Genomic DNA, 24,267 nt, shown 5'->3' on the forward strand with positions numbered 1-24,267 from the left:
TGATATTGGGAAATACTTTATATACTACTTTAGACTTTTAGTGTTTATCTTGAGCAACTACTTTGACCGGTCATTTATTTCTTTAATCAATCGCTCACCTCTCCTTCTGTTGACGGCTCAATGTCAGAGTAGCGTGACTCACAGATGACGTCGTTAATGTTACGCAAAGGACCCTGGGACACTCCGCGAAAGGCTGCAGCGCAGTCGTGGGAAAAGTAGCGGTAGACCTGCCAGGTACGACCAAAATCTGCTGACCGTTCAATCAGCATGGCCGCCGGACGGAAAGTCTGCAAGGCAAGTATTTGTCTTAGACAAAAATTCTGCAATGTATTTGCTTGCACTGTTCATTTTCAAAAAAAAAAATGGAGAAAGTGGCTCTTTTCAGCTACTCGCAGATAAAGGTCAATAAGCAGACGACATCCTACCTTGAAGGTCATAATCAGGTGAGTGAAATGAAACTCTGCTTCCAGATCCAGCTGGATAAAGACATCCGACTTTCCTGGGAGAGAGAGAGAGAGAGTGACAGAAATTAAATTAACATAAAGACAACATTCTCCTTTACAGCTCAAGACTGTCAGTTAGATTGCAGTCGTATATCATCAATTTCTGACAGATGGATGACAGAGAATAATGGCTAAAAGTGAACTAGCAAGAATGCTTTTGGCTTGAGGAATGGCATCTTGACAGGAAAAGGCATTCAGTGTTGGCAGGGGAAATGTAGAGAGCATGTCGGAAAAGCCCACACACTTCCTGAGCTTGTAAAGCACTAAATATTCTGAAGGACCACTTTCACTCTTGTTCTCTGTGTTTTTGTATTAAATGTACAGCACAAAGCCAAGAGGACTTTCCCATGCCTGCATATCAATACATAAAACCCGCACCACATGAATTTTGTCTTTTACAACTTAACACTATGCAGCCCAATAACTTTTAAACTGGTGATTAGAAACCACAATACAGCTCTTTCATACACACATGCAGAGGAAAAAGGGAGACTTTGTTTTGATGTCTACTTACATATCCAAAAACTCCAAAAACACATGTGCCTACACACATCCATGGATCCTGGGGAATCACCTTTTTAACATGTATAACTTGCAGGTAATGACAGTGTGAATGCGTGTGGCGCCACAGTGCTTTCCCTAGGCATGTTAGTGAAAGCCCAAACCAGAGTTGGAGAGCGTTAGGAAGCAAAGGAGAAATGTAGTAGATGGTATCCTATGCTATCTATATTTTTATACAGTAACAATGGCTCAAGGAACGATGTGTAATGTGAAATGTGTTGCTCGCAGTAATGAATCCACAGAGAAATACCACCCACCTCTGCTTCCCCCCTCAGCTCTACAGAGCCTTTTAGCATCTTTCAGCTCCTTGCTGTGGTTGTATGGCCCACAACTTTACCCTTTTGATTCACTCTCACCTAAAACATGCTGACGTTGCTTAATTAGTAAAAGTGGTTAAGCTGTGCTTTTGGTAGCCAAGACAGTACATGGGAGAAGTTTGCCTTCAGGCCTTTCTGGCAGAAAGCCTTTAGGACGTCAATGAGTGAGAAAGTCCATGTAAGGAGTAGAATGCTGTGCCAAAAGTTGACTTTGTATTTCAACCTTAACCGTTCTCACAGCACTTTACAGTTTGGTCTCACCCACATTCACCCACACCAATGGTGACTGATCTGCCATGCAAGGTGCTGGCCTACATCAAGAGCAACTTAGGGTTCAGTGTCTTGCTCAAGGACACTTTGACATGTGGACGGTGCTAACCACTGCATCACCATGCCAACCTAACCAAGTAGTTCTTCAGAAAGCCTTTCTAACAGGGGGTTAAGGTTATGAAACTGTTACAGTTTGGTTAGGTTTATGCACCAAAACTACTTTGTTAGGCTTTCTGGCAGAAAGCCCTGAGGGTGTGCGAATTTAGAGTAGCCCACACCTAAGAAACAGTAGCCTTTAAAGGGTAAGAATTCAGCCCAGGTGCCGAGAGAAACAGGTCATTTATTTAGGAAATTAATTTCTTTAAATGGTTTAGCTAACCAATGCAAACTAGAACAACAAATACGTGCACAATACAAACCCTAACCCAATACAAACACTTCCATAATCAACCACAAGCCAACAGTTAACAAGGCACAGGAAGGGAAAAGATGGAAAACAAAGAGGAGGAAGGGTGTGACACAGCTAGGGGAGGAAAAGAGAGAGAGAGGGAGAGAGAGAGTGAGCTGACAGTACACTTTGAGCCTTGCTGATAGAAAGGTTTGTTGGGCGAGTCATACATACTAAATGGTAATGGAAAAGACACACGCACCTGTTCCACTGTTTAGCCGACACTCACTTACTGTGCAGTGCCTTATAGTGCCAACATGTATGCATGCAATCCCGGGACATTGCAATTCCAATTAATAAGCGCACACAATCAAACCACTGTTATCCATATCAAACAGGCGCACTGTGCCACTGCCACCATGGAAATGCCACCGAGATGCCATAGAAAAGCAGTAGCAACCAAGAGTAAAAATAGTCACTATGCTTCCTGTCCCTCTTCTTCTTCTGTTTCTGTCTGTTCTATTCTGGGTCTGGTGCACCGTGCTGTCATCAACAGCACTCCATTACAGTAACATGGCTCACCAACAGCTGAAGTGAGCCTTGTGTCCAACTGGCTTCTCTGCGCAGAGCTTCACAGCCACTCATTGTCATAGTGAGTGCAAAAATACATCAGTTCAAATGTGTCCCTCTCCCAGTCCTTACTACTGTCTCTCACTCAGGCTTGAACACTCACTTTTATCTTTCCAGGGTATGTTTTACTTTTCTCCTTTCCCCGTCATCCCCCTTCTCTCTGTCTCTCTCTCTCTCTCTCTCTGTGGACATGCCACAGCAGGGCCTACTCTGTTATTAAGCCCATCTGTAGCTGGTCAGAGGACGTTGGCCACAGTGTATGTGTGTGTGTTTGTGTGCAAACTTAATACTGCTGCATATCTGTTTGCCACAAACTTTCAGGATCTTGTTTTTTATTTATTTTTTCCTCCTTCCAATTGAATTATCAAGACATCTTTTTTTTTTCTTGCTTCATTTTCTCCCCTCTATCCAGCCAGCCACCCCCCCCCCCCCATTCATCTCTAAAAATATTAATAGCTTTAACTATATACCAGCACCTATAAGTAGAGGTTTGTCACATACCCAACTTTGGCAATGTGCAGCGCCGAGTTAAAACACACAGTATGAGCACTTTCTTATTTGTTAATACTTTTAGGAGAAATTCAAATTGATTATTTCAGCTTTATTTAAAGGTTCATAGCCATGAAAATGAAAGCTGAAATCACACTGTGCCACTAACACATTTAGCTTGCTGAGAAAAGTTGTGTAGAAGGATGTCCTAGCCCAAATACTGAGTACTAATATGACAGTATATAGGTAACTTACATACATCTCAGATTTACTGTTCATACTGTACATGTCATAGTTACATACTGACATCCCCTCTCTCTATCACAACCCCATTGGTCTATTATTCATTCTGTACATTGGTTTATCTTTATATAGCTCTGTATGCACTTTTGCTACTGTTTCGTTGTACTAGTACTTACTGTGTGCAATGACAATAAAGTTGAATCAAATCTAATGACTGCATGGACTGTGCAAAGCAGACTTGCCGAGCGCCTGTCTCTGAGTCACGTCTCACAGAAGCATTAAACACTGAAATGTAAATTAATGTAAATCAGGTGCAAAATAAGAGCTGGAACTGTTATTTATTGTCCGATTAAGGAATAGATTTCAAAGAATTCTCTTTATTAACGAAAATGTTATGGAGAATTCTGTTAAAAAAGGGCTACAGATCATTAATTTCATTCAGACAAATGCTTGTCGATTAATGCATAAACAAAGAGTGACACTTTCACTGTAACATACTCCATTTGCACCAGAGTAATGCAGCAAAAACAGATTCTGTCATATGAAATGAATCTCCTTTAACATAATAGTGACCACAAAGTCTCCTCACCATTCTCAGACTGCCACCAGGACTTCTTGCGGTGAGGTTTAAAGGTGGTGATGACGTTCTCTATGCGGTGATTGATGGTGTTGTACACTGGGTCATATGGCCGTCTAGAGTCACAGTCGAAACACTTCTTCTCATCCTGCAATGGGACAAGGAAAGGTCATGGTTACATGGTCAAAGGTGAAAGACTTCAGCCCAGAACCACAGATAATATATCACAGATGTGTTGAACCACACACACTGACCTGCAGATGACTGACAATGCAGTAGGGCTCTTTTTTCCTCATCCCACATGTTGACGAGGCCTTCAGGTTCTTCTCTCGTCCAACCAGCAAGTCCCCCGTTGCTGGGTAACAGCTGCCATGGGCACAGCCGTGGCTGTGGTCAGGCTCCTGGCCAACGGCAGCAGCCAGGGCTGGAGGAGTGTGTGGGGGGGGGGGGGGCAGGAAATTAATTACAATGAACAGGAAACAGCAGTGGAGGATGGCATCATTCCCTAATAGAGCACCCATTCACAAGCTTGTGTTGGCAAATTAAGCCGACATGAAATCAAACATCAAAAAAGCTCTTATCGCTTCCTGAGGAAGAAAGACCCCAGACCCTCAGAACTCAAGAGCTAAATTTGTGGATTTGTCTCACATCTGGGTCAACTTAGTTCTGTTACAGTAACCTGACCAGAGAGTCCGAAACAATTGTTCACTGTGCTTTGTCCCAGAAAGATATATCATGGGCATAAGTGAATAAAGAGGCGAATACTATCTGTAATAAGGGGAACAGCCACACTTGATATTTTATGCTTTACACTCTACGGGAGTGTACATCTCTTCTATAGCTATACATCATTTTGTTTCAATAGAAATTTGTTTTGATCGTTTCATAAGAACACCAGCCAAGATTGTGCTGAGAGAAGATTCAGATCTTAACTGACACCATGCTTTGTCTTTTAGACAAATAGGTTGTTACCACCAGAAAGAGCACCTCCCTGGTACGTTCGAGAAAAAGTCTTCATGTTTAAGGTTTATATGCGTCTTAACTTAGAATCCAGTATTTTGAAGAACCCTCAAAGGATAGACAAAACTCCATTTCTTTGGAAAAAATGGTTTTATAAAGCAGTCTTAAGTTCAGGAGATCAGCTGAGAACATTTACTAAATGACTGTAGAAAAAGTTTCATCTTGCTAGAAGTCATTTCTATAAAATCAAGGCATCTTGTGCGATTTTAAAGACAGGGCGAACACTGCACCAGCAATCGGAGATGCTCTCTAGATTCACAAGTGTATTTGGTGCAGGGCATCAATGATAAAATCTGATGGTCACAGGATAGCATGAGAGAGGAATTAAAAGAAAAAGCTTGTTACTTGTTTTCATATTTGTCATGGTTCATAGCAATTGGAAAAAAAATGTTTTGGCAAACTAGAATGCACGTATGTAGAAGCCTCATAAAGGTCATGGACATGAAGACCTTATTGAGCTTGACACTGCCCCCCCACCCGTAACGAGACAGCTACTGCTTGATCAAGAGCCGATTCAATGTTGAGACAACATTCAGTGGGAGGGGGATTATCTCAAGGCAACCCTGCAGGTTAACAGGCTCTGCTGTCTGCAGGGGTCCCAAAGAACTGGCCTGACAAGAGGCCCCAGCCACAGGCTAAAACTGGAAACTAACCAATGCAGGTCATACAGAGATCAACTAAGACTAAGCAACAGTTGGAAGTATAGCATCTTGAAAATGAATGGATTATTATTTACTCATAGTTTAATCTTCCAGATGGAGATGTGACATGAACATACCTTACAGAAAAGTTTATTTTCATAGACTTGGTACAAATGTTGAACCATGGAGTGAGCAGATAACGTGTCATATGATAAAGCACTGGAGCCTCGGTGTGACTGAATAGCCGTGCTATGTGTGGGAGTTAAAATAAACCTTATAAACTTTCATGACAACCAGCAGCAGCCGTCACACATTCCACTGGACATCTTGACGTGGATATCTCCTCCTACATGTCTCTGGGACCTGCGGTCTGTGCGTGTTGCTGTGAGGAAGCTGGTACGAGGAGAGTGGAGACCCAGGGGTCTTGCTGTCAATCTATGGTCTGTCCACAACAGGTGTTTCCAATCCTCCCTCCATATGTATACAGTCTACATGGCAGCAGCTCTACGAAAAAACACTCCTCCACTGTGGGTCAAATTTAACAGGGTTTATATTCACATTCCCAAAGGGACACAAAGATGAACGCCTAGTCTCTTCCTGCATCAGCCTGCTTTATATTATCGCAGTTGTAAACATTCACACTTCATACAGAATAAAACACGCAGCTTCACTTGAGCATCGTGGGGGCTTAGTGCCTTCCTCCGGGGCACTCACTGCAGCAGCTAGTGCCACTTTTTGGCCTTTCATTTGTGCCTCAGTCCTGAGCGGATGTTGTGCTTGCAAAAACCTTTTCTTTTTCTGTCTTCAAAATGTCCCAATTATATATTTTGTAGAGAAATGATGGCACAAATAATAAAAATCTGTTAGCCCCCTCTCTCGCTGTTTGTAAGTTAGCCTGTAACCTTACTTTAGTAGCTTGCACCCAAGCTATCTTGCTTACTAGCTAACTTCTGCTATAAGCAGTTGCTAACTAGTTGGCTAACTTGATAATTGAAGAGTGAAAAAAAACTTTAGGGGCACAGTTAAAGTTCGGAGGTTTTTCTTAATGAACACTATTCATGATTACAATGCCTGTGGCTGTGTAGCTAGCTTAGTTAGCTACTGCTTAATCTGGCAGAGGTTAGCTAGCTAGCTAGTTCAGACTAATACTAGCAAACAGAATTTCATAACATGAAGGACAAACACCCATGTAACTGAGCACGTTGCTCGTTCTTTGTGTGAATTATTTACAATTTATGTGCTTGCAAACCTTATTTTACCCAAAATGTGCCATCGCACACTCAAGATTGAGGCACCGATACATTTCCAACTTACTTTGTCCATGCACATTTCTTAAGACGGTTAAGGACCAGCAGCCTTTCACTATAAGACTCTCTGAACAGTCCATCACATGACTTTTTAATCACAATTTTGTCCATTAACCCACTGCCTGATTTTGTCTCGTGAGAGGCTAATGTTCATCTAATTGGCCTCTAAGAGATTATTTATATGGCTAAATTACAGCTCCCAGTAACTTTTCTCATATTCTCAGTAATTTGAAAGCCTCTTTGAATGTAGATTATGACTGCAACTGTGACTAAAACCCTTGAATAAATAAAGCCGCATTTGACATTTTGCAGTCATGGCACAATGTCAGCAACATGGCACGTGTAGTCAGCTATGCCACTGCTTCTTGAATCAAAAAGAGACACGGCACATAATGAATGACAACAGGCACGTGTCCTTCACTTGTAGACTTCAATATTAACAGATTGTAACTGAACGAATCTCAACAATGTGGGCCTGCTATGATATCAGCCTTCTCCATAACTGGGTGCCTCAGTTTTGACATCTGACTGTTGTACAGTGTGTAGGCAACACACTGTACAACAGTGAGATGTGAAAACTCTTAAATGCTGTCAGACATAAAGGGAGACTGGTTGCTGTACCTGCCGGCGCCTGGATGCTCTCTGCAGGTCTACACACTCACTGATTAAGGCAGACAAAGACGGTGCATTATCACAGCCTGACACTGCACTGAGGCCAGCTGTGGATAGGGAGCATGCTGGGAACGGTGCAGAGGAGGATTTCACATGGACACTCACACACTATGGAGGAAACCTGTGTTGCCTGGCATCTGGACAAGTCTCAGGTTGGTGCCAGCCAAGTGAGCAACAAGTAGAAAGGAGGTTAACGTACTGTAGGACACAAACACACACAGGCGGTACGGAGGGCATTACGTGCACCTGTGCATCCATACAGAGACACATACCCACTTCTGCACATAGACACACTCATTCTTACAGTAAATCAGGATTCATTTGGCACTTAATTGACACTAAAACCCAACAAGTACCTAATAACCTTGTACACATTCTCTAATTTTGTATTTTGAATGTAAGCATCAAGTATATGTGCTTGTTGACTGCACAAAAGACACCTATTAGAGGATTTGTGCAAGTTTAAAACTCTGATCTGCTTCTCATTTATCAAGGAAGTCAGTGACTGACATAACGGCCTGTGATAAAATAGGCTTGAGGTCGTTTCCTTATACTTTATACTTAGTGTGAAAAAACACACAAACAGTACAGGCAGATGTCTAAACTTGATATCTATTCTGGAAACTCTTGGCACGCACTCAAAGGTCTGTGTGTGAGTGTGTGAGAAAGACCAGAGAGGGTGGGGGAGCGAGGCAGACGTCTGATGTGTCGTATAATCACTAGGTTTCTCGTCGTCTTTTATCTCTGTGTGTTTCTGTCTGTGTTTGTTTGTCTGTGATAAACTACACAGGCTTCACACCTCTGCACACACAACACCAGCCGAGCTGACATCACTGCGGCCTCATGAAAACAAGATATACAGAAGAATGAATTGCGTATTACGTTTCATAACACACTGGATAGTGCTAAATGACAAGGTGAACATTTTGAACCACTTCACTTCACAGGTTTTTATTCTTTCACATTTTTTTAACTTACTATGGTATGTACTTACTATGGTATGTACTACAATCCAGGACAAGTTCATTATCCCAAACATCAAATGATAAATCATGCATTGTTATTATCGCACTGAAACTGTAAGAAATCTGATCAGATGAGAAGATTGATGCCACTTTCATGTCTATTAGTTAAGCATAAAGACTGAAGACAGAACCAACACTAGCTTTGTAACATGCCCTGGTCCATTTTCTGCTTCCAGCTTCTCAGATGTGCGGATTTGCTGCTTTTCTCTATTTTATTTCATTGTGAATTAAACGTCTCTGTATTTTGGACTAAAAATGGAGGAAATAACTGATAACAGATGAAGTGCTAATCATTAGTTGCAGCCCTATAGTTCAAAAACACGATTGTACCAGCATTTTTATTTCTGTCTGCTTTTTTTAAGGCCTGTGGTGGCTTTCCAGGCGCCTCGATGCCTTGACTCAGCGTGAGTGAAAAGTGGGCAGGCAGTAGACCAGCTGAGGGGAAGTTTTAAGCAAGGCTTATGCGGCTCAGCGTGAAAAAAATATATTGTAGCTTTAAGGACAGAGGTGATAGAGTGGCTGATTAGACATCAGAGTGAATTTCCTTCTTCTTTTTCTCTTTCTTTCCACTGTAGCCATAAATGGAGAGGCAGGGAGGAATGCAGGCTGACAGCTGAGAGAAGAGAAGGGGGCTGTGGTGGTGCTGCTGGTGTGTGTGTGTGTGTGGGGGGGGGGGCGGGGGGGTCTCAGCACACAAAGCATTGCTGTTCAACCAGCCATTAGCCTGTAACAGCAGGCTATGCACTGTGGCCCTGCACCTCATTGTGCACTGTTCAGCTTGTTTAGCCTCTTGTAGCCTCACGCCACATAAAGGTTGATTATTAAGCTGCTTTTAGCATCATATAGGTGACAATCTTTATATTACACCATCGTCAAGCAGGTCACAAACTGCCCACTGTTGTTGACCTATTCTGGGCTAACAGTTAAAAAAGGCATGATATCATTATGCTCATGCTAAAGGACAGTGAAATCTGACTCTAATCCAACAGGTCTTCCACATGAGGCAATGCTTTAACTGTCAGAGGCAGTGATACAGAATGCACGGTGCAGTCTGCAGGGCAGAGTTTCATTCCCACAAATGAAATCCACCCCCACCCCACCCCACTCCCCCCAGGTGAGCTCTGCTTTTATTCCTGACTTTCATCCCTGCGTTTGATTTCCTCTCTGCTTGCGAACGGTCAGTAAACAGAAAGTGCAGTACACAAGAGCGGCCTACACCAAACTTTTTGAAAAGTGCCTCAGTCGCCAGCATGTGAACACATATAGATTTTCCATTTGATGTTCACTGTTATTATATCTTCATTATCTACAGATGGGTGACAGATTTAAGGGACATTTTGGAGAAACACAATGAATCCAGATCCAAACAGTGATTGCCCAATCACAGCTTAGCAATCGTAACTAGGCTCGGCAGGTCTGTCAAGCTTTGGGCTTCTCCTCATGCCGAGGCGGCGTGGACGGGGCTGTAGTAAGGGAGATACTCCAAGGCCAAGAGTTAGCTACAAGGACTGGAACATGCACTCTGTGGCAGCCTGAGCTAATGTTAGCAGCTCTGTCCTGCTCTGTATTGGATTTGGGGAAGTTCACCTGAGATACGACTGCAAAAGACACACACATTAAACATGTTTTACGCATAATAAAGCATGATTCCAACCTTTAGTTGCTTGTTCAAGTAACCTGTTAGGTATTTCTATCCTAAATATATGCACACTGTTAAGTTTGAAGTACTGTTAGGGCAAACTAGCTGTACCAGCTATACAAGACCAACCAACGCTGTTCCTTTATTCCAGTGTCGTCTACATTCACAGGTTTAGCCTCAGTCAGTTTTTTACCACATTACACAGCACTGAGTACATAGGCAGTATCATAATATGCATATTCAAGACACTTCAAGGCCGTAGAAAGTTGTCATTTCAGCCAGCAAAAATTGTCAGCCGGCACCTGAAAATGAGAGGCTGCTTATGTTAACTATGTTAACTTATGTTAATGTCTGAGATCAAGGAAAATGACTATGAATGTTGAGTGGTATATCTGCCACATAATATGTGCAGTGCTATGCTAGTGGAAGGCTTCACAGGTGTAGCAACAGTAACAGACATTTTGGGAAATATTAATAATTAGTGTTTGCTTTTATGCCGAAAGACAACCGTTCCCCCTTGTTTCCAGTCTTTATGCTAAGCTAAGCTAATTGGCTGCCATCTGCAGCTTCATATTTAGTGAAGGGTTAATGAAACACCTATGGGACCAGTATGTTTAACAGCACTGTCCACCACCATCCTCAAAACGCCCAATGAGAGAATATACTTTGGAAGAATGGTGTTCAGTCCTGCAGTAGAGTTCAGATACTGAATCTAGAATCAAAGCTGTTCTGGAGGCTCGCGGTGACCCAATATCTTACTCACTTTATGTATGTTTTTCCTTTAATTTCTCATGCATCTAATCCCGGAGAGTAACTAACTCCTCCGGCTCTATGTGTAGGGGAGGGATGTGACATTGACATGACACATTCCTCTTGGACCGGCTGGCCAGACACAGTTTGCTGTCACATCTACCTGTGTAAACAATGCCGGAAACCAAGACAAACAAACAAACAGATGGACAAGAAAAGCACACATGGACGCCGCGGACACATACACACATTTGCTCAGACAGGGGGAGGGTTAAGAGTTAAACAAAACACATTGCCAGGAATATTAAAATGACAGCATGGTCAGATCCAATATCAGCTCGCCTATGACAGCGAGCAGACAAGAATAGCACCATTTTAAGACGGGCAATGAGCTGCATACCTGACCTGAGTGAGCGTGGGACTAGAAGGCGGCACAGATATGTTTAGCACTCGCCATCAGACAGCTACTTTCAAACCTGGGCAGAGAAAAGTCAACAGCCTTTTATTTCTAACTCCTCCCAGCTAATTAGTTTACATTCACCCTCTCTGTGTCTCCATCCTCTCTTTGCTCTGCACTTAGCTGATGGATGGTCAACTCCCACGGCCAAACATCCAGCTGTTCTCCTCCCTCCTCGCCTCTTTATTACCCTCAGCTCTCGCCTCCCATCTCTCTTCTCTACTAATGTCCGCTGCACCTCGGCAGCTCTGACTCCCCGCTCTGCCCCGCCGTTCACCTCCCTCACTTCTTTCATCCTCCCTTTCTTAATCAGCGCCCTGGGCCTTTCTTATAAATATGATCGCTGACCTTAATGTCATGTATCATTTAAGAACCGTGCCCAGGCCTAGTCCACATAACATTCTTACTTTAGGAGATGACAAATGATGATGAAAAAGTAAGTTTAGCCTTTGATATATCAGAACGTAGTTATTGCCCATATGTGTAGCAATATCTGTATTTTAATACCACTGGTGGCTTGGCTGTAAGCTCAAAGGGAGTTCTGTAAATATTTCTTATGGTGTGCCCCATGGTTCAGTCCTGGGCCCCATTGCTTTTTGTTTGTACACGTCGCCATTAAAGGTCTATTAACCACAAACCAGGTTTCCATTGCTACGCGGATGACACACAGCTGTATATCTCTGCTTCACCCGATGATCTGAACTTTGTCGACGTTCTTGTAAATTGCATTTTATAAATTTGTGATTGAATCGCTCGAAATCTTCTTCAGTTAAATATGGACAAAACAGAGATACAAGGAACACGTCAGAGAGATACAACCTCCTTTTGCATCTAGGGAGAACATTGTCAAAGTCACACTATTACTCTCATCTCGATCACTGTAATGCTCTGTTCACAGGCCTTTCAAACATCTACTACGGGTTCAAAACACTGCAACAAGGATTCCCCCCAAAACAAACCCGTGCTAAAATCTATCCACTGGCTTCCTGTGAGCTGTAGAATTGATGTGAAGGTGCATCTCATCAAAAAGACCACTGTGTTGCATTCCCTCCCACTAACTGGTCCTCGGTCTACTATAGACTAAAGCCTACAGTGATGCTGCTGCATTTTTACTCCCCAGATTTAAAACTATGCACCTCGTTTACAACCTTTAAAAGAAAACTTAAAATGTATCTCAACAACTTTTACTTAATTTTACCTCACCCACGTTATTGAAATATCTAATTTCCTTGTCTCTTTTGAAAAATCCTGTCTGCTTTGTTTTTAATATTCCTATTCTTTTATGGGTATTTTTTTTCATCTTTTGTGACACACATTGTATTGGATCTTTTTGAATGATATGTGCAAAATAAATTTAATTTAATTTTATGTAAAAAATACCGTCAACTACTCATATCAAAGAACATGATGGCCCATATCTGTTTCAATGTGTATTTGAAAAACCCAGGAAGCAGATATTTGCCCCTATTTGTAGCTACTTGTCATTTTTCATATATTTGGACTGCATTCATTATATATTTTGTCTCGGCCTGACATGGTCTTTGACTCTCCCTCAGCTGTTTCTTAATTTGTCACTGCCTGCCTGGCTGACAGTGGGTTTCAGTGAGCGTGGCCAGACGCTGGCCATTACACAGGCTGTTAGATTAACAAGGCACGGCACTGGGAGGCAGCTGGTCCCACTGAAGGAGACATTCACATTCCTGTCCCATCCCAGAGACGTCTGAATCACTCCATGTTGGAGAGGAAACATGGAATATCATCAGCAACAGGTGGACAGTGAAAAGAGGAGCTGAACAATGTTTGTTCTTAGTGGTACAGCTGACACGTGACTTCCCATGCCAGCCTTCTTTCCCACGTGTCTGCAGTTACTGATGATTTACTGACATTCTAACAGAGATCAATGTAAAACAGCACTGACACTCTGTCTGACCGCGAGGTTCACCGCTGTAAAAAGCAGGCTGCAAGTTTGTATCCTCAGACCATCTTTGAAAATTGGAAATCACGGTTTCTAGGGATGAAAAGTTCTCAGCTCAAAGAACTGTCCTTAAAGGCTGCTGATGGTGGGACATGAGTCACACACACAAGTCCCTGCTACAAACAATGGTGCAATAGTGCAAGCACAGCACATGAAACTTGTGAAGTGCAGTGGCACTTATTTGATTACGATGATCATATCTGTAAAGTTCTCCTCTGAAGCCAGCTACCAGCCACAGAGTCCCTGTCGTGAGAGGCACACATGGCCAGCAGATGTTGGGTGCAGCCCGTCGGTCAACCAGCTTGTCCGTCAGTTACTCAGAGAGAGTGAGTTGCTGCTGGTTAGGTTAGTGATTACGGTGTTTGCCCCGGTGCTCAGCAGCCGCTCAGGGAGACATGGAGCGCCGAGCAGGGAGCAGATGTGTTCACTGTAGGTGCTAATCAGCCTCCGATGAAGAAAATCTGGCTCCACTTTGAGGGAAAGCTCAGAGAAAACTACAGCACACGCGGGACTTGTCATTAGCTGAGGCACGCATTCGGTGTGTTCACATGTGTGTGTTTGTCTGTACGCCCATGATGAACTGGCTAATGTGTGTGTGTGTGTGTGTGCTTGTGCACAATTACAAATACTTTTCTGTCTAATGACCGTGTGCCTGTGTTTTCTCTAACTGTATTTGTGTTCTTCAGTATGCATGCTCGTATGACCAGCAATGAGCTTAATAACGCAATTACATTGTGTCTGACCGTTACATGTTGAGATTGCTTTCCTGTGTAAGAGAGAGGGGGGGGGGGTAACCTCTGTGTGGTCACAGGCAGAGGTCACATACCCTGAGTATAATTTAGAAAACACAGGGGAGCACCCCGTGTGTGTTTGTGTGATGTTATTTTGAATCTTCGGTTTGAACTGAAGATGACCCTTCGGTTCCCCTGAGAGAGGAGGTGGGGGGACACAAATCTGCCAAACAATGCTTGAAAATGTCACCAATTGTTTCTCTCCAGGTATCTGCAGAGGCTTAGATGAGATGACTAGTTTATTCTTCAGGTTTAGGCTCCTTAAATTCAGATCATGTATAATTTTTTTCCTAAATTTCTAAAAAATCATTTCAAAGGGTTGGCAGATCGATCCCCGGCTCCTCCTGTCTGCATGTCGAAGCGTCCTTGAGCAAGACACTGAGCTCTAAGTTCCCGTCGCCGTTAACGTGTTTGAAGTGTGCGTGAAGGAGAAATTGTAAGCGCTTTGTCCAATAAGGTAGAAAAAGGTGGAAAAGCGCTATATAAATGCACTCCATTCACTATATCTATACTGAAGGAGGAGAGCGCAAAGTTATCATGACCCATTAGTCAAAATGGCCACAATTATGAGATTAAGGCCCATGTTGAAAAATACCATAATTGTCTTTTGACAAGTTTAGTATGAAATATGAATCATTACATTAGTACAAACCAATGCTGCTCTTTTACACTACACACGATGCTACTTCATGATGCTAAATGTTACACAACACAATTAACAACAACATGCAGGCTTTTTGGGAATTCTCATGTCAATATAATGCAGGTGACCTGGAACATGAGAGCTTTTATTAGACCTTTGTGTGTATATGGGTGCCACAAGATGAAACCACTACACATTGCGGCTAGAGGTCAGGCAATCCTCCATGACAACAAAATCTGAATCAGAAATATGAATTAATTGATTAATTGCATCCTTCCCTACTTTCTGTCTTCCTTCCTTTGTCTCTGTGTCCTTCCTTCCTTCCATCCTGCAGTGTGGCACTGTAAATGCTGCTTGTCTGCCATTAGATAATTAGAGCTGTGGAGGTGTCTGAGAGTGCTTTTTAACAAGCTGCACAGCACAACCTGTTATTAGATTTGGCCTGTGGCCAGTAGCAATAAAAGAATCAAAAAACAAAACGTCTGAGCTACAAAGGGTGGACATGGCATGGAGACATTTCTCTCTGTAGTCTAATTTTATTCATGGAACCACAGCCTTTGAAACAGGAGTAACAGTCTCTTACTCATGTATCCTGACTGATGATGTCCCTCCTCTGTCCTCTCGTCTCTTAACGTGGCTTTGCATTGCCATGCCAATAGTTTCCATTCAAATACAGCACAAATTTTAACTGAATTTCAGAAAATCTGCAAAAGAAAATGCAAATGAATGTGCGTTTTCATCCACTAATGTTATGTCAAATATTAGGAGTTGGTTCATAGATAGATGATTGGTTTGAGATAAACAGTTGACGGTGCTAATTCTCCGGTCAGGTGCTATTAAACCACTGCAGAAGAAGAGGGTGCAACAGGATGACATAATCAAAACAGCGCAGGTCAAACCTCAAACAATGGAAAGCCATGCAAAATGTGATGAAATATGCAATTTCTGTGTTTCATGTATTAAATTGAGGAACATTACAGTTTCCATTGCACTTTGTTGTTGTCGCATTTTGCTTTTATTGACACACCAACTTCAGATTTCTGGTGTTTCCACTGAGGTCTTGTTATACACAAATTGAGAATGCGTATTAGTGCACTTAGTGTGGCAGTGAGCCAGCACGGACAAACACCAGGACCCTGAAAGTGAGGCAGCTAAATGGAACTCAGCCATGATTCATTTGAATACTTACACCTGTGCTTTTCCTACCACTGTGAAAAAAGGCCTACTGCTGTGGTTGTTTTAGGGTGTGTGGGTGTAAAGATTTTGCTGTGTAATATTGGATAACTAAACCTGGGTTTTTCTTATTATTTACAGTCAGTTCACTAGTCACTGATAGTTATAGATCAGGCCTAGTTACTAACCATGATGGGTCAATATACAGCAACACAAACCACATGCCTGTTCACCTCTACACTGTGAGCACATGGCAGCTCCACTCAGGTTCACCGCTGTACCAGCCACCCCATTGTTTTTAATGAGACCATCTCCATTTCCTATTCCTCCTCCCTGCCCCTTCATCCTCCCCCGTAAGTCCTCCTCCTCCACCTCTTCTTTTCATCCAGAAAAGCCCCTGCCAACAGGACGGGGAAACCTAACTCACGTCCTTTCATAGGAACAAACCTGTTCCCTCTCTCTCCCCACCCCTTCCCCTTGTGCCTAAAGTTTTTCTCTCCCTCTTTTCTCTTTGTCCCCCCCCCCCCCCCCCCCCCCCCCCCCTCTAGTTTTTCAGCCTCTCTCCCTCTCTGTCTCTAGTGCTGGTGGTTAGTAGGCTTTACCGCACCATTGTTCTGGTATCCGCACATTTCCGGAGGCTGTCGCTGACAAAGGCTTCGGGAACACACTCTCTCACTCCCACTGACTAATGCCAGCCCTCACCTGCCCACACACACACACACACACACACACACACACACACACACTGACGGCTGAGGAGAACGTCAGTAGTTCGACAAAACCCCATTCCTACAAACACAAACCTCTGAGAAAGGTGAAACAGAGGATTTACCTCGATCCCCTTTCATGTGAAGCTCTCTTTCCTTGCCTCCTTCCCAGTTCTTTCCGTCCTCCCTGCCTTCCCTGCAAAAATAACGATGAGTCGCTCCCTCCCCCGAGTTGAACTCAATCACGTCACTTCATGAAAAGTAATTTGCTAAATGACACTTTAAAAAAGCCATATTATCATACTTCCCTTTGCTAAAAAGCTACAAAAAAGGGAAAAAGTACAGTGCTTTTTTTTTTTGGCTCAAAAGATTTTTTGCTCAAAATTAAATTTGCTCAAGAACATTTCTACAGGTGCACACGTGCGCACACACATACACACCAGCTTCCCCCGGGTCCTTCTTCAACCCCCCCCCCCCCCCCAAAAGTGAAAAGAAAAAGAGAAGAGAGGAGGCACAGCTGGTTCTTTTGTACCTGTGATCAGCCTCAGAGTCTTTTCACTCTCCCTCTCTCTCTCAAACACACACACACACACACACACACACACACACATTCATACATTCATACACACACCAATTAACCTCGTCTCTGACCTGGGGGTTTGGACACGACCTTTGACCTTCTCAGAGGCGTCAGGAGTCTGAATGGACAGCTCCCTGTCTCCATAATGACGGTGCATGAAGTTTATAGACACACACACACACACACAGACACACACTTCACATCACACACACTTGTTCACCTTTCCGCTCTGAAACACATTTCGCTCTAACACACTCTCAGCTGACCCTCTCTGTCTCTCTGTAGCTCTCTTTACTTACTTCCTCTCCAGACACGTCAATCTTTCCACACCACATATTGTTTGCAAAGATGTCCTCTTCCGTCTCTGACTGAGTCTCTTTACTTCTCTTTACTGTAAGTACGTATCTTAGACATGAATGTGCTTCTGAGTTGAATGCTGAGCTACAAGACGAGATTTGGAACGAGATGAAACCAGATCCTATGAGAAGGACTTTTTCATAGAGCCACCAGCAAGCATGCATGTGGGGCATGGCTGCACTCTCAGTCCCTGTTTATTCTAAAGCTCGGCTGAAGCCAACATTTCTCTGTAGCTTTAAATATTCATGGCTAAATAAGCAGCATCTTCAGCTATTATTTATTCCAGTCAAAAACTCAACAAATCTTTTTCATCAGGACTGTGTGCTAAATCCTGATTAGTGCACAGAAGTATGTGACATGGCCGCCCTGTTGGCCAAGGGGTTAAGACCCCGACCCCGAACTGCAATGTCCCCCGTTCACGTCTGGCTGCAGACCTTTCTCGCACGTCATTCCCATCTCTCTCGGCTCTCGTTTTCCTGTCACCTATCCACTGCTCGCGATCAAATAAAGGTTTAAAATGGCCCCCTTCTTCCAACTGAGCCCCGCCCACTTCAAACCAGCGATGGGACCACAGAGAAAAACGCAAATACAGACATCTTGCATGTAAAATACCCCCCAAAAAAAACTGTTCTAAATTTGGCAGAAAATAGTTTGTTTACGTGGGATCCCATCACTCACAGTAAAAAGGTGAATGAGAAAATACATTTTCAGGGCCTTTAAGTGTGTGATCTCGATTGTTACTTTATAATGCCTTTCCTCTACTTACTACTGCCTTCTTATGGCCATCCATGCATTGAAGCTCATTCTGATGATTTTAAGCTACCCGACATCAATAACAACAGCAAAGCACTGGAAATGTAAAAGAAATACAAAAGAAAAAGTTACAAAAGCCTGAATTTAAATCTGCCAAGGGTGTTGTGTATCCTGAAAACGGCCTCCAGCCGACATAAAGAGCTGCAGTTGTGATGAGCGGTAATGTCTCAGGGGACACCCTGGGTGCTAACAGCAGGCACTAATAGACTTTAACTGGAGCAATGAGCTTATTGTGCTCAGCTCCAGGGAACAATGCATTAGGAGGCATTTTATGGAGGGTCATTACTCTGATAAATCTTTAGCTCACTGATGGCGGCGAGTACACATCCACTTTGGCAGGACTGCAGGTGTCAAGACAGCAACTTCTCAGAACTCTTCAGTGTCATTTTCTGAATTTAAATGAGATAAAAACAACTGATCTAGAGAAAAGAAGCCTTGATCAGATAACGCGGGGTATATGTGTTATTCCGTTTAAATCTGTTCATTTCCCTGACGTCCTTTGTTTCTGTCACCCACACACACGTACATATACATGCAGCGCTGCGCACACACACGCATCCAGCAGAAGGGTCTTGAGCAGTGCTGGAGGTAGGTGTGGAGTGGGTGTCTCTATTTGCGGATTCAGCTGGGCTGTTTTAAGAGGACCATAAACAGAGCGACGCCACCCATAGAGAGAGAGAGAGAGAGAGAGAGAGACAGGGATGACCCCAGAGACCCGGAGGGCTCCAGGGGCCCTAAAAAAGAAACATCAGCTATCTTATCTCTGCGCAGGGGGATGCAGGGGCCCGACTCTCCCATCAGCCTCACATCCAGCGTGTTCAGGCTACTGTTTCTGCCAGCACCGCGTCAGGCTGCTGACCGTATACTGGTGTATACTGGTAGAGAAGCAGAGACGTTACTATAAAGTCTGCTCTGGAAGGGGACAAATTTGAATAAATATCTATCACAAATGTTCTTTTGGTCTTCAGTTGGACTCTCAAATCTGCCTTTTTCTTCACCATAGAAGAGTTAAACACATGAAACTACAACTAAAATGGGCATTTACAAAGTGCAGTCCTGTGTAAGGAAACAAATAGTAGGTAACAGAGGTGAGTAGATTTTTTTCCTTTTCCCGGCCATGTCACTGCAAATATGTTGATCTGAAAGGACAACGAAGCCTCTCATCCTGACTTCAAATCCCTTTTATCTTGACTTCTGTGGGCTGAGATAAATACCTCTTTTCAAAGCATTCTCACTTGCAGAGACCCTCTGGAAGAGGATCTTGAAGCCACTTTCATGAAAACAACTCTGCTACAGATTCACATGAAATCACTTTTTTTTTTTTGTTGTTGTAAGTAAGTAAAAATAAAACTTCAACTCAACACCCACAGGCTTAACAGGGATACATAAGCTCCATATTTTTCCAGAGACTAATCAAAGAAAGCCCACTGATCTGGAGACAGTCGTTACCCGCTCACTGGATCACTTCTGAGGATCTGTTGTGGAGCAGAAAACATGGATAGACTCGGACAGTCCACTTACCGCAGACGAGCATTAGCAGTGACGCTTGCATCTCTGAGCGCGCATCAACCCGCGGGGCTGCAGGGATCCTGCGGCACGCAACAGTCTGAGTTATACACCGCAGAGGAAGTACACAGGCACACACAGAGTTTATTAGGAAATGACATGTTGATGAGGAGCCGTGAAGCCGTGGTCCCCGCAGAAGAGGGCACACTTTTGGGGTGAAGTTTGGCTTTTATGTTTTTTCCGGCTGGAGGTCCCAAACGCGTGGGTCTTTCAGCGTCCAGCGTGTGACCTGGTCGTCTCTCCCCTTAAACAGTTACAGTCAGCGGATCACAAACACTCACCGATTCAGATGTTCGCGTGTGTGTGTGTCGAGTACAGTCTCCCTCTTGGTCCACTTGCTGCGGAGTTGCCGGACAGATGCGGGGCTGAGCTGCGTGAATGAGAAGAGGAGTCTTCAGCTCCTGCGCCTCGAAGCTGCAAACCCCGAGCTGGAGTCCCGGAGCGGAGCGAAGCTTTTGGAGGAGGAGGGAGCGAGAGGCGGGGGGGAGACAGGCGGTCCTGCTGACGGTAAGGTCGTTGGTTCGAATCCCCCGGAGGGCGGGTGAAGCTATAAACTAAGAAGTGTTTTTTTTTTCCTTTGTTTTTTCTTACTTCCGGCGGCACAACAACAGTTGAAAATTAGCTTCTAACAAATTGAGATTTTTGCAGAAGGTCCATCCCTCTGCCTGGACTTTAAAGTCTCCATTAAAGTGAAATAAACACATTGTTCATGTCTTTTTATGTACACGAGCAATGTGTAAAGTAATAAATGAAACATTTTACATATAACATAAACATGCTACATTTCTTAAAGACTGATGATAATATGTAACTTTGTGAAACACTGGTGAAAGCGATGCCCTTGAAATGTCACTCTGAACACATTGGTTACTAAGGTAACAGATGCTGACTGGTTACTCAGATAGTGTCTTGTTCACATGTAGGTGCTGTTACGTATGGGCATATGTTTGGTGCTTGTTTTTGGGTGACACAGTCTATGGGTGACACCTAGTGGTGTTTTGAGAAACTAACCCAGATGTGTGTGCACGTGAGTGCTGTGCTGAATGGTCAAATATAACAACAAAAACAAAAACGTCCTGTCTTTTCAGAATTCAGAAGGACAGCCGACAACCAACCAACAGTATCCAAACTGAGAACAAAGTCCTTCAAATACCCAGTTCCAACTGAAACAATTTCCCCACAAAGTCATGAACGATCTCTACCCTTCCAGTGAATTTATTCAGGGCCCAAACAGACAGTGTGAATGTGTGCATGATAAGAAAAACAAGTCCAACAAAATAACAAAAAGTGTATGTGCTTGAAGATGCAGGGCAAGAGGGCTCAGATACTGACGATGGACTGCCTCTAGCCAATGAATTGTATTGTTTGTACACCTGCGCCTGAATAATAAAAGTTAGCGGATTGGTCGACCCATGACACCTCTGCCAAAGACCTCCCAGAGCTGAATATTGGTGCTCATAAAAGAATGAGGCCTCTTCCAGGTGAGCGCTCAAGAGTCATCCAGTGCCATCAGAAGGTCGCTCCTCGCTTTATACGTGGTGGGTGTTGACGAAGCATGAGGATCTGCGTGCTGCTGCGCGCTCAGCCCAAACACAGCAGTTGTGAATGCCAGAGCAGAGCACGAGGACACGGAATGCCTCAAGTCAGGGTGTCGCGGGAAAGGGGGAACCCCCTCCTGAACAAAAAGTCATAATATGAAGTGCGATCTTAAATCTACATCAGATTTGTTCATCTGTGTTTTGGTGGAACAGCTCAACAGTTTTTTGGGTAATGGATACTTTTCTTGTGGTTTTCTACAAACCATCACTGACTTGCATTGAAACACAAGAAAACCGAGTATTTCCTGTACACTTCAATGTGGACACACCCTTTGAGCAGAAGTTGCCCCACCCCCAGCTGTCAGAGTGGGGCGATCAATATCCCCAGCTGATATTTGGCTTTGTTGAATTATTATTGATAATGCAAGCAGTATCACTGTGACTCTACCTAAATAGTAAATAGAATTTACCAATAGATTGTTTGGCTCTCAGTAACCTGGCTGCAGACAAGATGGCGGATGTCAACCAAGATTGTCACATATGGGAAGTAAATTTCCTAAACATGTAAAATTGCCGCAACTTGAAGTAATGACATGTTATTGTGTAACTGGGTAAACATGAAGTATTACTATGTATAGTTAGCCTATAGCTTACAGGTACACTCCACCATGTCTTTACGTTACTATTAGCTTATCATTGGTGTCATTTTCTAGTGTAATATTTTTCAGTGAGACGGTTACAAAGAGGTAAAAAGACAAAAAAACAATGCTGCGTGATAAACAGTGACAACATGTTAACGTTAAAGTTGAATTCCTCCACAAGTTTCCCCCTCGACAAAACCCAGCGCGTGTTTTCCAGCGAGCCCCCGTCTGTGTCTGGGAGCAGGAATGCGCGCTCCCTGCTGGACGGATTAGATTCCTTTTGATTGCACACAATGAGCAAACTGTGGCCGCGCACAGATCTCAGATCCCCCGGCTGCTCGGTCTCAAAACATCAGCCTCATCAAACAGGTGGTTGGAGACGATTTCCATTCGGACTAACAGTCATGCAGCGAGAAGCAAAGGTCAACTTTTCAGGGGAAAAAAAAAAGACCTTAATGTAGCTTAAATTTGATCCAATGAATTAACTTTCTGTAGGCTGAAGTTTTTGACATGAAACACAATGTATTACACTTTACAGGTGCATTTGATCACATCAGTTATGTCTTTCGGTCTCTAATAATGTCTAATACAGTGTGTCTGATGTGTACAGGTGTTTGAGCCCCACTGCGGGCAGGTTGTGTTCACCAGGACAAAGCCTGCTGTAAATCTCTGTCATATTACACATTCCCTGTGCGGCTGGAGGACAGCCTCTCTTTGTTAGAGCTCAGGATCCAGTGCCAGACCCCGGCAGAGAATAGCAGAGCTGCTTCATACTGAGAGCAGCAGGGGGATGAATGAATCCCTGGTACTATATACCGTATATACCTGTGATTGAACAGAGCTCGTGTTCAACATGTTAACAATCCCTGTAGGGACACTGCACACAGGTGTGTTTCAGCTGCTGTGATTAGACCTCTGCTCGTGGGACTCAACAACCTACATACGAACAAGAGTGATAAAGGTGGAAAGTAACTTCGACTTCACTCCATTTGGCAGTTATAAAGTGCAGTTCATTGTTAAAAATTAAACCAGTGGTTCCCAGCCTTTTTGGCTTGTGACTCCTCACAAAGAAGCTGTCTAATTGTCTCACGTTTCAGATGTCTATAAGTTGTTAACAGTTCCACCAAAGACTCCTCAGATGGTTTAATTCAACTGTTTGAGGATAAATCGACCGCTCAGATTTATTTTGTGACCTTCTGGAGGGGAGCTGACCCCTGGATTGGGAGCCACTTGGTCTTCTCACTCTGTCTGGTGCTGAGACAGTACAGTGAGCTGAAAGTGAACCGAAACAGTACAATTGCACAGCTCCATAAAGCTGAGGTGATCTGCAGAGTCAGGCGGTCATCACTACGAGCAACCCCCTTTCACAAACAAGCAGCCATAGGGTCAGGTGAATGTCAGTCAAGCCCAGTCTGTACACGCCCTCACAGTCCTGAGAAGAAGTCTAATCAGTCAGATTAACTGAAAACACCTGTGTGTGTAACTAACACAACTAAATGTAAAGCTTATTTTATAAGTTTATAACTTTATGTATTAAAAAGCCAGACTATTAAAATGCATGTATGATATGTACGATAGTGAAATTAAAAGAAAATCATAATACAAACATAGAATTGTGTTCCTAAAAATACAAGGAACAATCGTGACATACATATCCACAGGAAATTAACCACAGGAGTTTTACACAAATTGCTAGTTTTACACAAACTTCCTGCAGGTGTTACGTTCATTATTTAGGTGAATTGTACAGTTAATTGTTCTCTGCTGTTACTGTTTTTTATTTAATGACTATAATGAAATATACATAAAGATATTTCAAAAGAAGTAGGCTGCTTTTTCCCCTTTTTGTATGGGTGGTGGGCAGTGTGGGTCGTCAGTGTATACACAATGGTAAAATAGGGGTCCCTTAAGAAAAAGGTTGGGAACCACTGATATAGACAACACAAACTTGATATTGCGCACACACGATCACACAAACAGGACACACAATGTGA

At 43.3% G+C, this 24,267-nt stretch overlaps 1 protein-coding gene across 1 annotated transcript in view; it reads right to left on the bottom strand.

The window, feature by feature from the left end:
- lamb2 (laminin, beta 2 (laminin S)) overlaps positions 1-20,112 on the bottom strand; it is a 44,723-nt gene extending 24,611 nt beyond the window's left edge. The window contains exons 1-5 of the mRNA XM_070910950.1: positions 20,050-20,112; positions 4,233-4,402; positions 3,991-4,126; positions 426-499; positions 99-287 (exon numbers count right to left, since the gene is read on the bottom strand). Of these exons, the coding sequence (XP_070767051.1) occupies positions 99-287; positions 426-499; positions 3,991-4,126; positions 4,233-4,402; positions 20,050-20,080 (600 nt within the window). The 5' untranslated portion in view covers positions 20,081-20,112. The remainder of the gene's footprint in view (positions 1-98; positions 288-425; positions 500-3,990; positions 4,127-4,232; positions 4,403-20,049) is intronic.
- Between the last annotated feature and the right edge of the window lie 4,155 nt (positions 20,113-24,267).

This window comes from Enoplosus armatus, chromosome 8 (genome assembly GCF_043641665.1).
Source record: "Enoplosus armatus isolate fEnoArm2 chromosome 8, fEnoArm2.hap1, whole genome shotgun sequence".
Classification (NCBI taxonomy): Eukaryota; Metazoa; Chordata; class Actinopteri; order Centrarchiformes; family Enoplosidae; genus Enoplosus; species Enoplosus armatus.